We start from the raw sequence: 19,330 nt of genomic DNA, 5'->3' as shown, positions 1-19,330 counted from the left end.
AGGAGACACAGGACCCCTCAGCGGTGCTTTGGCTGGATGAGATTCAGGATGCCATCCTGAGAGCCAATCAGGAGACTCAGGAGGCCCTGCAGTGTAAGTGTGACTAGACCCCCCCCCCCCCCCGAACATCACATCAAAGCCCCCGCCTCCACATCAGGCCAGGCGCTTCTGCCTCTCCGGCCCCTCATGCGGACAACTCCACATGGGCTCACCGGGCTCACCAGTGGGCGTCGCTCAAGCAGGGTCCGGTCAATAAGTCCACTCAGCCCTTGTGCGTGTCAGTGTTTGATGCAGGATAGGAGTTATGTGCTAAATGGAGATGTTATGAACTTCCTGAGAAGAGACTCATTTGCGTTAGAAAGCAGAGGTCTGGCTCTTGAGGCGCTGAGTGCTTTTGAAGGTGGATGGCATGGAGATGCTAAAGCATTCAGGCTTCTGTTCTGTGTTGTTGTTAGCTTTCTGACTCACACGCCTCCCTCGGCGAGATCTTCTGTTATTTGTACATTTCACAGGAGCTAGAATGTGCAATATTCCCTTTACTCTTTAATTGTCTTTCATCTTTTTTAGACATAAAGGATGGATATGGTGGAAATGGGTGCTCTTTTAGGACTCAAGAGTTTTAGCACCTTTACACTGAAGGTTTCAAGTTTTAAGTTTTAGTTGCACTTCTTGTTTTTACAAAATTGAAACTGTCTCTAAACCATATTCCCCTTTTTCTCTTGGTTGATATTTTTATACATGTCATTGTTATTACTATGGAAACCCTATGATGCCATCCGATTACCGGGACATTTATCAGTATTTTAGGTTACCATTTTCTTGATCTTGACCTTATTTATGTAATTTCTTAAAATAACAAAATTCTTTTTTCCTGAGATAGCATAAATAATTTAGTATCTTGGGGGAAAGGATCTTTTAAGCTCTTTTGGTGTTGCTAATCAGCCTTGGGAGACTTGGTCACTGATGTGTGGTATAATGAAACAAATTCTAAAATACATACAACCGTACAAGTAAAAAAAAGATGTAAATCACTTAATATTATTTGATAACAGGGAAAAACTGTTATACACTATTGCCTATACTTTCACAAATGTATCTATGCTAGGGGTTTCACAACTATGGATTTTTACTATTTGAGTTCCATTACAGTTGTCAACTACCGTAGTCTTATTACGGGCGCTGGTGCTAACATTAGGCTACTGCTAGTGCTGGCTGTTGGCAGCAGATGTTTCATCTTTAGATGGTTATCCACAGCACACAGCTTCACACAGATCTCATTTTCAGTGAAGCACTTCCATACATAGGAATGTCTAGCTTTTTTAGCCTTTAACCATTTTGTCCATGACCAGTTGACTACTGTCTACAGCAATGACTGTTGATTTTAATAGCATGAATGCATGTATGCATGAATGTATGAATCACTATGTATGCATTCACATAGTATAACACAAGATGGACTTAAAGAACCTCCTCCCCTTCCTCTGTAGTCTCTAAGGCCATCCAGGGCATTAATGACGCGGTGGACAGCGGGGACTCGGCCCAGACGCTGGCTGCGCTCAGGACCCCGACGGCCGGGCTCTACGGGGTGACGTCCGAGTGCGCTCCCACCTACCAGACGGACTTATCCAAGATCAAAGAGGACAAGAAGAAGGAGGGTAAGGAAGTGAAGGGTGGCATGCTCCTATAGGGACATTTAACAACATCACATACATTAAGATATCAACACTGTGTGTTGTGCTCCTACATAGGGACATTTAACAACATCACATACATTAAGATATCAACACTGTGTGTTGTGCGTATGTGGCATTGTGGTCATAGCACTTCCTAAAACCTGTTACTGTTTGATATATAGATAGATAGATACTTTATTGATCCCCAGGGGAAATGCATATGGCATAAGGCTTTATTGCCTGAGGCTTTTTATTTCCGTTGTCAAGGAAGTTGTACAGTATGGGAAGAGTGTAAACACATTTTCACACACAGACAAAAGGTTCATAAGGTTGATACCCTCTCAGAAGCTTCCTGTACTCTGTCCTCCTCACACTGGAATTATGTTTAACATTCAAATGATGCAGAATATCTATGGCTTGTGGATAAGTGTGTGTGTGTGTATAATTCTCTTTTTTTGTCCCTCAGGTGATAATGGCAGTGAGTGGGTGCAGCACTGGGTGAAGGGGGGGCATAATTACTACTACAACCTGAAAACAGGGGAGGGCAGCTGGCAGCAGCCCCAGGACTTCGTCCAGAACAACACTCTGCTCAACAAGGAGGACATCCAGGTGGGCACTCACAACAGCACTCCGCAGCGTCTCAGTCAGTCAGAGTTGGCTAGTTAACTACCAAATTAGCCTGGTCATTTAGCTAGTTAGATAGCTGTTTGCAGTCTAGTGTGCCATTTATGCTTGTTTTTGTGTTGGCCTAGAGAAGCAATTCTGAATCAAAATTAGGTCAGTTTGTTAATTAGTTTCTTGTAATGTTTTTTTATGTAAGACTGAAAAGGCATAATTGAGAAAAGATAAATGGCTGTGGTGAGCCACGGTTGCTAATGCACAAATGCATTATGCAAATGGCTCCTAATGGATAGAGAGGCTGAGTGGAGCCTTGGTGAGCAACAGACGAGCCCCTGGGACCAGCTAGATGTGGGTGTTTGTTACTAATTAAAAAGAGGGCCTTCATCGTTGCCTCTCTTTTTCTCTCTCTCGCTGGCAGGGTGTGGTGTCAGGGGTGACGGCGGCGTATAACCGGGAGCAGCTCTGGCGTGCCAACGAGAGCCTCATCGCCAAGCTTCAAGCCCGTTGCCGTGGTTACCTGGTCCGGCGGGCCATGAAGAATCGTCTTGCTTACCTGAAGGATCAGGATCAGTCTACCAAGTGTATACAGGTGACCTGAGTTAACCCTGTTCTCCATTTCCCATGTGACATGTGTACAAACACACACACACACACACACACACACATGCGTGCACACAGACACACACCCGCGCGCGCGCACACACACACACACTCACACACAAACATTTCTTTTTTCTTTTTTTCTTGTATTTGCAGGTAGACTTTTAGCCTGCTATTTTGTTGACTTCCAATGCTGTTACAAATAAGCCCAAAGTCTGCCCCTGCAGTGTATATTTCATGGTAAAAGTGTTGTTCCTTTTACCACTCTAGGCCCACTGGAGAGGTTACAAGCAGAGGCAGAACTACAAAAACAGAGTGAAGTATCTCAAGGACAGCAGTGAACAAGTAGTCAAGGTAAGACTGTGTGCGTGTGCGTGTGCGTGTGCGTGTGCGTGTGTGCGCGCGCGTTTATGGAGAGAGGGATAGAAATACTCAGATGAGACTAATATCTCACATCTGAGTCCTCCAAGAAACCCATCCACTGACAAAAAGTAAGACCCTTTAAAGACCCTTTTCCTCTGAGCTGTGTCATCCTTTTAAACTTGATCCTGGATTAACTTTGCCATCTTAACACCAGTGCATTTTAAGGAAACAGAATACTAGATTTTTGCCATTAACACTAAATGCCAGATTTTTCTACCAAATGCCATGGCCCTCCATTGCAATCTCACCACAGAGCAATCTGGTTACATTCTGGCCTGAGCATAGAGAAAAGACAAGTCCAGAGAGACAACTGTATACACTTAAGCCTTTGTCCTGGTGCCTTAATGCACAACCGCTAATCCTCTTTGCAGATTCAAGCGATGGTGAGGATGCACCAAGCTCGCAAGAAGTACAAAGACCGACTGAAGTACTTTGAGGACCACGTGAGTACCCATGCTCCATTCCCTTTGAATTCTGTCCCACAGATCTCCACTCAGCAGCACTCTCCCTCCCTGTGGCATCCATATCAGATGCCACGAGTCTGTGCTGTTTTCAAGCTGAGGAAAACGTGTCTGCTGTTTCGCCTGTGGTATACAAGAGCCACCACCTAAACTCTGTTGCTTGTTTGTCTTTTAACAAACACTAAACATTGACTCCCCTTCATGGACACGCTGTGTTTCCTTTATCTTGAAGAAAGCGCACTGCGCACTGCGCACTCCTGAGCTCAGAGGCCATGTGTCTGGCTGTATTGTCTGGCTTGACTGGTGTTGATGCTTGCGCTCACAGCTGTGTGCTTTGCTCCCCAGATGGACGAAATTGTGAAAATCCAGGCCTTCATCCGGGCCAATAAAGCCAGAGATGATTACAAGACACTCAGTGAGTACTACGGCTCATTTCTCAGCCCAGTCATTACTCCAGATGGACCAGTTTATTCCTTAATCATTCTTATTCAAGTCAACTTCGAAGCTGGATTATACTGGCAATTGTATTATGAGTTATTACAATTACAAATGTGCAGGTCTTGGAAATGTTGAAAACTATTTTGTTTGGATGAAATCCCTCAAAATTCCCATCAAGTCAAGTTTGAAACTGTGTCAAAAATAATTACACAGTCCATAGCTATTTGCTTCTTTTATGTGTTTATGACACTCCATTTCACTCATAATTTCTCCCATTTGTGATTTAACATTCAAAGGTCATTATCCACAGGACATTGAACATAATCCATGTACCGGTACTTCCTGTGTAAAGCAATTAAGCATAGAAATAAAATGGAATATGTCTGGAATCGTTCAATCCTCGACGATCAAGAAATTGATCAGTTGATTGAAAGATGTGTAAACAGTCTAGATAATGAATCAATCAAGTGTGTAATTTTATGCTTGCATTTATTTAATAATGTTACATAAATTGAAGCAAACAAACAGAATTGACATCAGTGTTGTATAAATCTTTCATCCATCTCGTGCTCCCTTTCCACAGTCAATGCTGACGAGCCCCCGATGGCTGTGGTGCGTAAGTTTGTGCACCTGCTGGACCACAGTGACCAGGACTTCCAGGAGGAGCTGGAGCTGATGCGTCTGCGTGAGGAGGTGGTCACCAACATTCGCTCCAACCAGCAGCTGGAGAACGACCTCAACCTGATGGACATCAAGATCGGCCTGCTGGTCAAGAACAAGATCACACTGCAGGAAGTAGTGTCACACAGCAAGAAGCTGACCAAGAAGAACAAGGGCGCACTGTCCAACATGATGATGATGAACAAGCAAAAGGGTGGCCTCAAGGCCCTTAGCAAGGAGAAGAGGGTGAAGCTGGAGGCCTACCAGTACCTCTTCTACCTGCTGCAGGTGAGTGCAGCCGCGGCCTCTGCACATGGGTGCCAGTGGAAGACCTCTGTCAATGCAAAATTACATAAGAAGCATGTGATCTAGTGAGAGTCAGAGTAATGTACTACTATGTCAGAGATCTATTTTGTAAAAACATCACATGGACTAAATGATAGATTTATTGTTTCTTTTCTTGTCTTTTATACCTGTGTGTTTAGAGTTCCCCATGAAACAACGCCATAATTAGGTTGTCATGATTATAACAATCAGTGATCTCTCTCTTTTGCCAGACAAACCCAACGTACCTGGCCAAGCTGATCTTCCAGATGCCCCAGAACAAGTCCACTAAGTTCATGGACTCTGTGATCTTCACCCTGTACAACTACGCCTCCAACCAGCGCGAGGAGTACCTGCTCCTCAAGCTCTTCAAGACCGCCCTGCAGGAGGAGATCAAGTAAGGAGGCCGGCCTGCCATATCGGCCATAACCTCCCTGAGGCTGAGGAGGGTGGCAGGTTCTTAAACGTGAATTTAGCCCTTAGATATATAACAGATCTGGCTTTCTTATCATACATTGAATGGGGGAAACTTGCCATACTTGCTATATGAGAAATGGACACTCATATGAACTACTTACTGTATATATTGACCGTTAACACTGTATTAAGTAACTATGCTTTATGCCATGAGAGAGTTCTATGGCGCCCAGTGTCTTGATGTTAATAAAGCAGAAGGTGGAGACTCTGTGTTGAGCAGCTCTGTGTGCACACAGGTCAAAGGTGGACCAGCTTCAGGAGATTGTGACCGGGAACCCCACAGTCATCAAGATGGTGGTGAGCTTCAACAGAGGGGCGCGGGGCCAGAACGCCCTCAGGCAGATCCTCGCTCCCGTCGTCAAGGAGATCATGGACGACAAGTCGCTAAACATCAAGACGGACCCCGTGGACATTTACAAGAGCTGGGTGAACCAGATGGAATCGCAGACTGGAGAGGCCAGGTTTGTGTGTGTTTGTTTGTGTTTCTGAATGGTATACATGTCAGTGTATTTGTTTAAAATATCCCACATGATTTTTACATATTTCCATGATTTCCCTTTGTTTGTTTACATGGTAATTGTGTGAATGCTAAAACGTGTGCTAGTGACATATTCATTCAAATGTACTCATAACGGCATCCAATAATTTCGCCCGTTTCCTGTACTCGTAATGGCATCCCATATTTTCGCCCGTTTCCTGGACAGCAAGCTGCCATACGACGTGACGCCAGAGCAGGCCATAAGCCACGAGGAGGTTCGCACACGCCTGGAGGCCTCCATCAAAAACATGAGGACCGTCACCGACAAGTTCCTGTCCGCCATCGTAGTCTCCATCGACAAAATCCCGTGAGTGTGTGTTCCCGCACGCACAAGAATCTGTCTGTGTGTGAGCGTGGGGCTGTCTCGATGATGGCTATCTAGAATGGAAACTATCATAGGGCTCATTGCTCACATCATCATCATTGTGTAATGTATGGAAATGACCTGCGGCGGGTTAGAGTTTGCATATTCAAACCAGTTGGGGGTTTAATGGGAGGCTCTGCTGCTATTGATATAAGTGTGTCTGTAATTTGATGTGTGTGTGTGTGTGTGTGTGAGTATGTGTTTATGTATATATTTCGAACTAAAAATAAATGCCCTTTGTTTCCTGTCTGCTGTAGGTATGGGATGCGCTTATGCGCAAAGGTTTTGAAGGACACGCTTAGTGAAAAATTCCCTGATGCCAGTGAAGATGAACTAGTAAAGGTTTGTGGACTCTTCATGCTAGAGAATGGCTCAAGTTTATGTTTATGTGGTTAAGGTTCAGTACGGTTTTGCTGTACAAGTCAATTCTCCACAAAAACAAAACAACAGAAGAAAGTCAGAACAACTCTGAACTCTTAGAGAGTGTGTGTGTGTGTGTGTGTATGTGATATTCAGCTGTGAGGAGCAGACTTCGTCACTCTTCCTCCCTTCCTCTCGCTCCTCTTGCCTCTGTTGCTATGGTGTCAGAAAAAAATCTCCACACTTTTATAACTGAATGAGGTTGCCATCTACAGTACTTCTACAGCTTTTCTCCTCCCGTCTCTCTCTCTCTCTCTCTCTCTCCCTCTCTTTATGTGTCCTTGACTGCTGTTTTATTCTCCTTTGTTCCTTCTTGGCCCCTCCTATACCTCTGCAGTTTCTCCTCTTTTACCTTCACTGTTGTGTGGAGATATTTGCCCTGCTGTGGCCAATCAGAGAAGGTGAGCTTGTGCTCTCTCTCTCTCTCTCTCTCTCTCTCTCTCTCTCTCTCTCTCTCTCTCTCTCTCTCTCTCTCTCTCTCTTCCTTACTCCCTCTCTCACTTTATCTTCCTTTTTTGTCTCTTTGTTGATCTTCTTTCTTGTTTTTTCTGTCTGTGCATTAATCCCTGCATACATAGGCATTGATGAGGTGATAAAATGTTCACATCTACTTTTAAACCAGAGCTGTAAAATGACTCACTTCCACTGTTAAAAGTGTTGGTTTTCAAGTGCCAGTCGCCATGTGTTTACCTCATGCATGCAACATGATACTAGCAGGTGCACAGTCTCTGGTGTGTCTAAAATTAGGTGCAATATGTTTCAATTAACACCCTGATTTTTGCCAACATGCTCAGCATTGTGTGTGTGTGTGTGTGTGTGTGTGTGTGTGTGTGTGTGTGTGTGTGTGTGTGTGTGTTTCAGATTGTGGGCAACCTGCTGTACTACCGTTACATGAATCCAGCTATCGTGGCCCCTGATGCTTTTGACATCATCGAGATGTCTGCGGGAAGTCAGCTGACCACTGACCAGAGGCGGAACCTGGGCTCCATCGCCAAGATGCTCCAGCACGCTGCCTCCAACAAGATGTTTTTGGGAGACAACGCCCACCTAAATCCCATCAACGAGTACCTCACCAGCTCCTACCAAAAGTTCAGGTATAGAACCACACAGCCACTGCAATGTCTAGGACTACTAAAGTAGCTGGAATCTGCCATATAAAACCGATTTCTCTTGATTATGTAAGTTTATGTTCCTACTGCCAATATCTTTGCCATTGTTTTCAGTGTATAATGTACCATTTTAATTAACACATAATTAAAAAATAATAATATAATGTATCCATTGCATGCAAACATTGCTATTTTGTATTATTTAAAAAGGTCTAAAGTATGTAGTAAGTTGCCTAGGTGGAACTGTCAAGATGTTGTCACACAGATGTTCAAACGGATATCCTGTTCTCTTGTCTATTTCCTCGGTCCATGTAGGCGTTTCTTCCAGGCGGCGTGTGATGTGCCGTCACTTGAAGATAGGTTTAACATTGATCAGTACTCAGACTTGGTCACCCTCACCAAACCAGTCATCTACATCTCCCTCGGTGAGATCATCAACACACATACGGTGAGTCAGCACCTTCTGATATAAGATTTTTACTTTAGTGCTCTGTGTGTATGGAGTGCAGAAATATGGCTGTTCTGGGTCTCACATGGTATGAAGTGTGCTTTTCCTTCTGACTTCTCTTGGTTGGTTCTGTTTTCTTTTAGCTCCTGCTAGACCATCAAGATGCCATCGCTCCTGAGCACAACGATCCCATCCATGAGCTCCTGGAGGACTTGGGCGAGGTGCCCACAATCGAGACGTTGATAGGTGAGAAACAAATGGGGTTAGGTGTAGATGGACTTTGAACTGGACCTTTTATCAACATCAAGAGTTTATTGGTTGCTCTTCAAAGAGCAAAAGGTTCTACAGAGAGCCAACCCTACCAAAAGGAGTCTATGCTGTTTCTGTGGGGTTCCATAACTGTCCTGGGGTATATCTGACTAAAATAACAATGTTTTAATAGTGACCACTTTTTAGGGCTTATATTTAGGCTTGTAGGCAGGAAGGTTCATCTCAGTGGCTTTTAGCACTGCATGATTTATTCAAAGATTTCATCCCTGTGTAAAAATTTGAACATTTGTGTTTCTGTAGATTACAGAAATCCCTCTCAGTTCCTAATTGTATGCTCTTGTCATGATCTGACATCCTTCAACACTCACCTCCTCCTTCCACCACAGGAGAAAACCCCCTCCCTCCTGATGACCCTGCCAGGGAGCAGATGGGGAAGACGGAGGTGTCACTCACCCTCACCAACAAGTTTGATGTCCCAGCTGAGGCCAATGCTGAGATGGATGCCAGGACCCTCTTACTGAAGTAAGCAGTGTTAACTTCTGGCTCTTATTGTCACCCTGACGCCTCTGATGAGCACATTGAACTGGGCACTGGTGGAATTTGTGTGTGTGTGTGTGTTTTGTTAATATATCTGACTGATTGTTTATCTCTTTGACTTTGTTCCAGCACCAAGCGGTTGATAGTGGATGTAATCCGTTTCCAACCTGGAGAGACACTCACAGAGATCCTGGAGTCTTCACCCTCTCCTGAGCAGGTAAACATGAGCTTCAAGCACACCTCGACTATAAAGGGGAAAGGCTTCTCTGGTATTTTGAGTCCTACATCTACATTGACTGCTGCTGAGGAAAACCAGCTTGCCAAGACTGCAGATGGAGCCAAAAAAAACATTTGCGGTTTTCTACAAGCTAGAGTTTTTTTTCTGACAAAACATGGTGTTAAAATAGGATAATCAATGTAAGCAGTATGTCACAGCAGCAGAGAAAATAGTGCAATAGTAAGAAGTCATCAATTAATATAAATATAAAAAATGAATATACTAGTACTGAAAGTAAACTATTGTCCTCGTCTCTGAGCTGGTTATCTAACAGTCCTGAAAACAAACTTTGGGCTGCCACAAATCTTAAATTCAACCTAACAAACGACCGTTACTCCAAAGAGTTTGATGCTCTCTTCAACGGTCCCCATGAAGGCAGCTAACAGATCCATGTGAAGCATCACTGGACCAGTGTTCACCATACTAATATGAACTGGATGGGACAAATATATTTCCGTTCCGTTTGCATCTGCTTCTGAACGAGCTTTAAGCGCACAGATCCGTCTCTGTAAACCATGCTGGACTGCTTGCAACAGTGTTGCGTGACTCACATAATTGAGTGCAGCTCTTTGACAGACGTCGAGGCCAAATTCACTCAGGGATCACACAAAGGAGTCATTGTTTCTCCCAACGATAGGCTGATACACGGCAGACAGACAGCGACTTTGTCATCTCTCTGTGTAAATCCAGCCGCAACATGTATCAAAGGATGCATTGCCTCTGACAAACCCTCAAAGGATGATGGATTTTCACCCTTAAAAAATCTGTTCTAACTGACAAATGTGGTAGCTCTCCTGAATCCAACAACAGGATTAATTCCAGAGTGGAATGAGAATTTCCTTTAGTCTCGTCCAAAGACAGATGTTTAGGTCTGCTAATGCCTTCTTAAGAAATGAAAAATGGCCTCTAGGCAAGCCCATAATGTGGTATACATTCGTAAACTAATGCTCTCAACCCCTCTCTGTCTTTCTTGTCTTTTCTTGCCTCATTGTCTCTTTTCCATTCACAGGAAGTGGAATACCAGCGAGCCATGCAAAGGAGGGCCATCCGGGATGCCAAGACCCCAGAGAAGATGAAGCAGGCCAAGCCAGTGGTGGATGACAGCCTCACCCTGCAGGGCAAGAAGGACAAGATCAAGAGCAACCTGCAGCGGCTGGGGGAGCTGGGCAAAGTGCATCCAGAGAACCGCTACCAGGACCTCATCAATGACATCGCCAAGGTAACTACACAGCATAATGCAGAAGATTATGACTGGGAACCAAAATGGTGTCATCATTTTTTTTTTAATCAAATCAGACTTTACGTAAGGTGACAGCAGAGCAAAAGCAAAGATAAATGTAATAATCTCAAATAGATCCTTACATTTGTTCCCTCTTTAGGTACATTGTAACATTGTATCTAAGCATTCAGGGATCACATGTTTCCTTGTAGTGGAAATTTGGTGTAATATGGTAATGGAAATGACATTTGTATATATTTTTCGGTATTATTCATTCAGTTTTATTTAAGCACTGGTAACGTTGCATTACTCAAGTGCTGGTAATGTTACCTCTGAGTGAAATAAACCAAGTCTATTATATAAATACACTTTTCGAGCTAAAAATATTTTAAACAACACTCTGCTTGTGTACTATGCCCTGACAAAATTTGAACGGAGCTCCTCCCTGGTTTGAGAGGACACTGTAGTCTCAAGTGTTTGGGCCAGATCAGATTAGCAGCCACAAAAGAGCATGTGGCAGCTCAACGTCTGAGGGCTGGGACTCAAGCAGCAGATCTCAGTGATTGGAACACTGGGGACCTTGCCACTCAAGGAGGGAAAGGGAACAACCCAAGGGGAAGGTTTCTGTTCCCATGAGTGCAGTAGATGGGATTGATCGCAGGCCAAGGCTTAAGGCACGGCGCGGCGCAGAGCCTCCGCTGAGTGAGACGGAGCAAGGAAGAGTAGTAACACTCACTGCATTCTGTTCTGTAGTCTCCAGGCGTGTCAAAACAGAGACCGCAGAGCTGGCACACACACACACACACACACACACACAGAGAGAGAGAGAAACACATACAGTACACACAGCACCGAGAGGATATTAGCCAAACTCTGACCTCAGTTTCCCATGTCTGCTCGAGGCTACACCATTTCCCTATAATCCGATTCCTTAGACCAAATGACGCACACACCATTTGATTATGGTCCCTGGCAGCTACTATATTCTCGCATTGTCTGGACGTTCATACACACTTCTAAAGCCATGTCTGTCTGTGTTGCAATGATGTCTTTCGTAGGATATCAGAAACCAGAGGAGGTATCGGCAGCGGAGGAAGGCGGAGCTGGTCAAACTGCAGCAGACCAACGCTGCCCTCAGCTCCAAGACCGACTTCTTCAATGAGCAAATTGACTACTACAACCGATACATCAAGACGTGCATGGACAACCTTGCCACCAAAGGAAAGTAAGTAATGCTCACTTATCCACAGTTTGGGCTATGGCCATTACAACAAGAATGTCAGGTGTGAGCATACCCTCATCTTAAATGACCTACAGAGAATTTTTTACAGGGTATTTTAAAGAGTTACATCATGAAAAGGTGTGTTGAATATGTGCCCACAAGGCAAGATTTAAGTACCGGTATCAGCTGCAGTGTCATACACACTCAAAAGGAACACTTCTCTCCTCTACTCTAGCTGCAGTGTCATACGCACTCAAAAGAACACTTCTCTCCTCTACTCTAGCTGCAGTGTCATACGCACTCAAAAGAACACTTCTCTCCTCTGCTCTAGCTGCAGTGTCATACGCACTCAAAAGAACACTTCTCTCCTCTGCTCTAGCTGCAGTGTCATACGCACTCAAAAGAACACTTCTCTCCTCTGCTCTAGCTGCAGTGTCATACGCACTCAAAAGAACACTTCTCTCCTCTGCTCACAGGCCTCACAAAAAGCCTGGAGATGCCAAAGCCAAGAAGAGCAAGCAGGTTTCCCAGAAATACACTGCAGCACGGCTACACGAGAAGGGCGTCTTGATTGAGATTGATGATCTGCAGACAAATCAGTGAGTTTGCTAGTTACATTCACTGCTATGCATTTATACTGTCTTTTCATCAATTATGGAAATATTTTAGTTTGCTGATAGAAGCATTTTCCTTATTGTTAAACACATGTCTTCATAGCTTTTTACATCAAGTCCCAACAATGGCTTTAACTCTTGTATGAATCAGAATTCCAGCATATTATAAAGCACTGAGACCAAATAATCCTTAAACTGCCTTGACATATTTACTCAGACAGACAAACCAACCTCCATGTATTGTTCTTGCCTCTACCCTTAATGTGATGCTGTGATGTGAATGTGATATGATTTTTTTTATATGATTTTGATATTTTAACTTTATGTGATATGATGTTCTGTTATCAACTAATTGAATTATGGTTATGGTATTTGGCAGACACTTTTGTCCAAAGGGACTGTATTAGTTAAAAAATATTTCAAATAAAGTTAGAAATCCTACATTTAACATAATAGTAATAATAACAATATCAAATAATTGGATTAACTAACTCTTTTTCCTTGCCCCCCCCCCCAGATTCAAAAATGTCATCTTTGAGATCTCCCCATCTGAGGTTGTGGGTGTGTTTGACGTGAAGGCCAAATTCATGGGTGTCCATCTGGATACTGTCATGCTAGAATACCAGGTACCTCCACCAAGACCACATAACTTCATGCAGGGTTTTGAGTTATTTATACGCTCAATCATACTGTTCAGTTATACTTTCATGTTGTTAAAGTCAGTTGATGTCATACTTAAAAACACTGTGTCTGTATCTGTGTGTCTGTCTCAGGACCTGCTGCAACTACAGTATGAAGGCGTTGCTGTGATGAAGTTGTTTGACAAAGCCACCATTAATGTCAACCTGCTCATTTTCCTGCTCAACAAGAAGTTCTATGGCAAATAGAGACTGAAAGACACTTTAAGAATGAATTGCATACAAAGTACTCCTCCATGTAAGGTTGCAACCAAAAACTCCTTGGTCTTCAGCCCTTTATCTTTTCATTTGCTGCACTACTACAAAACGTTGCCTTAAGTTAACATCTGCCTTATTCACTGTGGATAATTCCTTGGAGCTCACAGCCATGGCTGCGTATATAGTATCGTAGAAGTTTGTATTGTATATCATTGGTTATTATTCTGTTGCAGCTGTGTTGAATGTAGTCCAAAGGTCAAGATCTATTTTATTAGTTTGCTCAAAATTTGCTGCAAACTATGCTTGCATGAACTTATAGTTATGTTGTGTAAAGAGAGAATTTCATTTTCTAATTTGTCTGGGGTGTCCTGGACTACATATATTTTGTTTAATAATATTTGTCCCAATGAAAATATCCATGCCCTTCAATGACAATTGCCCTTAATGCTAAACATATTAAGAGATATAAAGATGTTTGCATATTTGAGATGAGCGAGGATGGTCCAAAATTGGTGATTCATTGGGAAACAGTCATGTTCATGTCAGGTCTGTAATGGCTGTTTGAGTGTGCCAATACCATGTTCCCCTCCTGACATTCCTTTTTGGCTATCTACAGTACCTTTGCAAAAAAGTAGATTTTTCAGCTCTTTTATGCTGTGCGTTTTATTTACGTCCTGCTATTTCTGTTTTTGTCCAATTGTCATATTTTGTTTGTTTCATTTTTAAAGGGGAATCTATTACTTATTAGTAATTTTAAGTTGAAGACAATTTAAGTTGTACAATGTCAGTGTCAGCATTGCAACTTGTGGAAACATTAAAAACAAAAGTTTTGTAAAGATATATTGTGGATTATTAAACTTTATAAAAATATAATGTCTTTTTGAAGACTTTGAGAGGACTTTCTTCAACATATGTTTGGATCGATGCCCGGAAAACAACAGAAAGAGATCAGAAATGTTCCTGCATTTCCCCCTGCACTACTGCAATATTACAGGAAAACATATTAAATAATTCCATATGCAATTGGTAGGAGACTTCCCACAGCAGCCGTTTGACAGCCTAGCCTAATTTTGAGTCAAGGTGTCAAATATTTTCCATTGTAGGCTAAAATAGGCCTAGCACACGTTCTACATGTTTTCCATGGCCTGACCATCACTGTATAGTCCATTGGCTTTAAGAAAATGTAAAACACATATTAATTGCACTTAATCCAATATATAAACTGCTCATTGTTGATAGTTGGATGGATTTTAATATGTTTGTCTACCTTGTGGTAATATGTAATATGTCTCCCATAGCATGCTTTCAGTGTGGAGCAAGGAATGTCCGGTCTGTATCGCCCAAAGTTGGATGTTAGATCTACAGCCTATTTGTTCATATTCGAGTTTGACATGGAAAATTCCAGAACCTAAGAAATGCTTGCAAAAGCACACACACACAAAATACTTTGGATGTAGACTACTAAGGTCATTTGTAAAATGTGTCTAACCATACAGTAATTAGAAGAATGTAACCCTTTGCGCCTAATGGATGCAAATTGTGTCCACAATTACACCCATTCTTCTCAGTTTAATTACTCACAAAAGGCACAAATCATATTTACAATCTGCATACAGCTCTGTTAATTTCCATACCTATTTTGTTTTAATATCTCACAAACTCTTCAATCACACATGACCGTACGTATGTATGAAATATGTATGTGTATGTATGTACAGCGGGGAAAATATGTATTGAACACGTCAATATTTTTTTCAGTAAGTATACTTCCAGTGAGGCTATTCGCATGAAATTTTCACTGGACATTAGTATTAACTTAGGTAATCCACACATATATAAAAACCCAAACATTAATGTCTAAAAGTAGAGTTATGAGTAAAAAAGTGGAATGGCACAGGGAAAAAGTATTGAACACGCTAAGAAAAAGCAGTACTCAAAGGCAAGAAATGGCAAGGAACAAACTGGAATCTATAAGTAGTTAGAGAAATTATCCCTCCTATCTGTGCAAATTGATATAAGCTGGGTTAGTACATACTGGTGGGCTATAAAAAGGTTTTTTGTTACCAAGGTGTCAAACAAGAAACATTTCATAATGGGTAAAAGCAAAGAGCTCTCCCAAGACCTTTGCAACCTTATTGTTGCAAAACATATCAATGGAACTGGTTACAGATGCACATCAAAACCTCCGAAGCATCCAGCAAGCAGTATTGGAGCCATTATCTGCAAGTGGAAGGAACATCACTGCATCATCACTGGCCATGCACAGGCTCTCCTTGCAAGATTTCTGACCAGGAAGTCAGAAGGATAGTCAGAAGAGTAGCCCAAGAGCCAAGGACCACTCGGAGAAAGCTCCAGAAAGACTTGGTACAGTTGTTACAGAGAAAATCATAGGTAATGCACTCCACTGCCATGGCCTCTATGCACGCTCATCCTGCATGACTCTATTGCTGAAGAAAAACATGTCAAAGCTCGTTAAAAGTTTGCTACACAACATTTGGACAATCCTATGAAATACTGAGAGAATGTATTCTGGTCAGGCGAGAGCAAAATTGAACTTTTTGGATGTCATACTACACACCATATTTGGGGGAGAAATGGCACTGTGCATCACCCTAAAAATACCCTACCAATAGTGAGGTTTGGAGGTGGTGGCATCATGGTGTGGGGTTGTTTTTCATCTCATGATACTAGCAGACTTCATACAGTTGAAGGAATGATGAATTGAGTCATTTTGGTCTGGGAGAATCTTGACCATCCACCAGGATGATGAGGATGAGACATGGCTAGACCTTCCAGCAGGACAATGATCCAAACCATTCAGCAAAGGAAACTCTCAATTGGTTTCAGAGAAAGGAAATCAAGGCCCTGACTTCAATCCAATTGAACAGTTTTGGAAGTTAACTAAAGATCAGGATTCACAAGAGGGACACCTGGAATCTTCAATATTAAAGGACTATCTGTTGAAAAGAATGGGCCAAAATCACACCAGAATACTGTAACTGGTTAGTTTCGTCATACGGGAAATGCCTTAAAGCTGTCATTACGAATAAAGGCTTTTCCACAAGAATTTTCAGCAGGCGTGTTCAATACTTTTTTCCTGTGTCATTCCACTTTATTACACATAACTCTACCTATGGACTTTAATGTTTGGATTTTTTTATATGGGTGGATTATCTGAGTTAATACTAATGTCTGGTGAAAATTTCATGCAAGTAGCCTCATTGGAAGTATACTTACTGAAAAAAATGTTGACGTGTTCAATACTTATTTTCCCCGCTGTATGTATGTATGTGCCATCCCTATGCCTGTGACCATGTAGGCCTATGTGCCACCCTGTGCCTGTGACCATGTAGGATGAAAAGCGTTATGGAAAATGTGTCCTTTGATCGAGTTTGTAACATTATTTGGGTTGGAAATGCCTTATGGCTTATTTAAAGCTATTCTAGCATTGTCTGAAAAGCCTGGTAAAGGAGACGACTGCTTTTCTCATGAATATTTAATATGTAAATGAGCTTTGCTCTGATTGGTAGTCCACAAAAAATAAACGGACTACACTTCGTCTGCCTCTGCAGCAACAAGCAAGCAGGACAGTTGATAGGCATCCATGGTTAACACATTACAGATGACTCTACTCACTCCCCTCGACTTCTCATGTAACTTACATTACAGTCTATAGTACCTAACACAGCTGATTTATACTATCCAACCGATTGTGACAGCCAAACCCTTCTTTAATCGAGGTGTTAATTTTATTTAACTGCGTGATAATTGTGGGAAAACTTGTTATCCTCGCTCGGAAAAGCTAACTATGGATAGTTTCTGCTCGCCTTGTGACACATTTAGCTAGGAGACAGTTAGTTAGTTTTTCGCTGGTAGCAGAGGCATAGCAACAGTCATATTTTAGAGATATAGCAGATGTAAAGTCCTCACGGAGACAACATGCACGCTAATTTTGACAGGAAACAAACACGGGGACTCGGGAACAGTTATTTAACTATCGCAGGCATTATTTGTTTTATGATTATCGAAACCCCATTCATTCGCTCATAAGGATTTTTTCTCACGAAACGGAACAGGCAAAAATGCTAATTGAATACATACAAAATGACAGTAGTGTCTACCACACTCCATAGGTCATGTAGTTACATGTAACTTTTTTTAAAATAGGATTTCCTTGTGTAGATAAAAGTATTTACAGCTGGTGGAGAGGTGGACAATCTCCGTAATGACACAACTCCAGGTTTCAATACCAACGTGATGCAAACCCCCTGCTGTACTCCCCATAGTTGATGAAGTCATCATCTTCGAAATTTGCCGAACACAGCACTAATTTGGTAACATAGTGTTCTGGTATTTCTCCAAAAATATATTGTAACCATTTCTCCTTCGTCTCATCTTTCTTTGGCAGGAAATGCATTGTAGATTTTTTGTTTAGGCATAACACACAGGTTCGCTGTCGTTCTGCATTCAAAATTCTGTAACTAAGCAGCAACTATGTGTATTACCCATTGACTGTGGTATTAGCCCTAGCTCAATCTAGATTCTGTCAGAACTTCTATGGGTGGTTATGAACCAACCAAGTGGGCAGGACCATGAATAATATTTAGTCAGTTACGTAGCAATGAACGCTTATCCAGATTGGCTCATGTTTTCTGCCTTTTCCTTTCCTTGGCTATTGCATATGTAACGGGAGTGTTTTGACCTCCCTTAAATATACTCTGCGTTGTGTTTTGATGTTAAATCAATAAATATAAGGCCACGTGACAACTGAATTGGATCTTACAGCATTTATTGCTCAGTGCAGGGGGGGGCGAACTGCCCCAAGTTAAAGTTAATTTTCCTGGGCCTGAGCCCGTCACTTTTACTCCACACCCCCTTCTCCCAACACAACCATGGGAAATTATCACAGAACAGAGCGACACAGAAATCATGGGGGAAATTCAGGGAAACACAATCACTCCTGCTACACATACAGCAGACAAACCGCATAGATTTCAAACTTACCACAGGTCACAAACTCATTTTGACCTGTTATTTCAAAAACAACAGGAAAAATGGGATTTTAATGGGATCTTTAAAACATTTATTTCAGACATAATTTATAAGACACAATTAATTTACTTGGTGCATAAATCCCTCATAGACAGTAAAGGTAGGGTATCATATCTAATGGTGTTCCGGGGAGTAAACAAGCTGTAGATTTAGCTATCTTACTTGTGCCTGTCACAGCTAAGATGTGAGTTGTTCTTTGAAGCTTGGGGAACAACAAGGAAAATTAAAATGAATCCAGCAAAACAATATAAAATATTTCAGAGGGCAAACAATGTAAAAAGTTGACATATATTGTCCCCAGCCAATGTGCAATGCAATAGCCATCAAATCCCCCCATATGTCATAACATGTTGCATGCATGCATATGTCAAGTGAAGTCTATTTATATAGTGCATTTCATACACAGAGGTGCTTTACATAAACAAAACCAAACAATAATAACAAATAAAAGTAGCCATATGTATGACAGCATGGCTATAGCCTATTTTTAATGGGGAAATTATTTAGCCTAAATTTAAGATTTATATATATAACAATCAGAGACTTAGTTTGATCTGAAAACATGAGCTATGTCTTTAACTAATAAACATGTCTGTCCCTTTAAGAGCTCTTCTGTGCCCTCTTGTGGAGTGCCATCCAGAAGTTGTTTCGCAGTTTTAAGGAAGGTACTGTTTTCGTGCTATTTGC

The 19,330-nt window shown here is 42.0% G+C and overlaps 1 protein-coding gene across 1 annotated transcript in view; it reads left to right on the top strand.

Moving 5' to 3' along the window:
• iqgap1 (IQ motif containing GTPase activating protein 1) overlaps positions 1-14,429 on the top strand; it is a 44,684-nt gene extending 30,255 nt beyond the window's left edge. The window contains exons 16-37 of the mRNA XM_076287105.1: positions 3-93; positions 1,488-1,655; positions 2,140-2,282; positions 2,713-2,883; positions 3,165-3,248; positions 3,689-3,760; positions 4,124-4,193; positions 4,800-5,164; positions 5,434-5,597; positions 5,914-6,138; positions 6,382-6,522; positions 6,837-6,921; positions 7,861-8,093; positions 8,424-8,556; positions 8,700-8,802; positions 9,213-9,348; positions 9,493-9,580; positions 10,650-10,859; positions 11,918-12,084; positions 12,558-12,680; positions 13,213-13,321; positions 13,469-14,429. Of these exons, the coding sequence (XP_076143220.1) occupies positions 3-93; positions 1,488-1,655; positions 2,140-2,282; positions 2,713-2,883; positions 3,165-3,248; positions 3,689-3,760; positions 4,124-4,193; positions 4,800-5,164; positions 5,434-5,597; positions 5,914-6,138; positions 6,382-6,522; positions 6,837-6,921; positions 7,861-8,093; positions 8,424-8,556; positions 8,700-8,802; positions 9,213-9,348; positions 9,493-9,580; positions 10,650-10,859; positions 11,918-12,084; positions 12,558-12,680; positions 13,213-13,321; positions 13,469-13,582 (3,195 nt within the window). The 3' untranslated portion in view covers positions 13,583-14,429. The remainder of the gene's footprint in view (positions 1-2; positions 94-1,487; positions 1,656-2,139; positions 2,283-2,712; positions 2,884-3,164; positions 3,249-3,688; positions 3,761-4,123; positions 4,194-4,799; positions 5,165-5,433; positions 5,598-5,913; positions 6,139-6,381; positions 6,523-6,836; positions 6,922-7,860; positions 8,094-8,423; positions 8,557-8,699; positions 8,803-9,212; positions 9,349-9,492; positions 9,581-10,649; positions 10,860-11,917; positions 12,085-12,557; positions 12,681-13,212; positions 13,322-13,468) is intronic.
• The last annotated feature ends 4,901 nt before the right edge of the window (positions 14,430-19,330 follow it).

The sequence above is a fragment of the Alosa pseudoharengus genome, unplaced genomic scaffold (genome assembly GCF_046254945.1).
Source record: "Alosa pseudoharengus isolate Yale_2024_CS ecotype anadromous, Long Island Sound unplaced genomic scaffold, YU_APseudo_1.1 YU_APseudo_1.1_scf_16, whole genome shotgun sequence".
Lineage (NCBI taxonomy): Eukaryota > Metazoa > Chordata > Actinopteri > Clupeiformes > Clupeidae > Alosa > Alosa pseudoharengus.
This window is presented reverse-complemented; position numbering and strand designations above follow the sequence as displayed.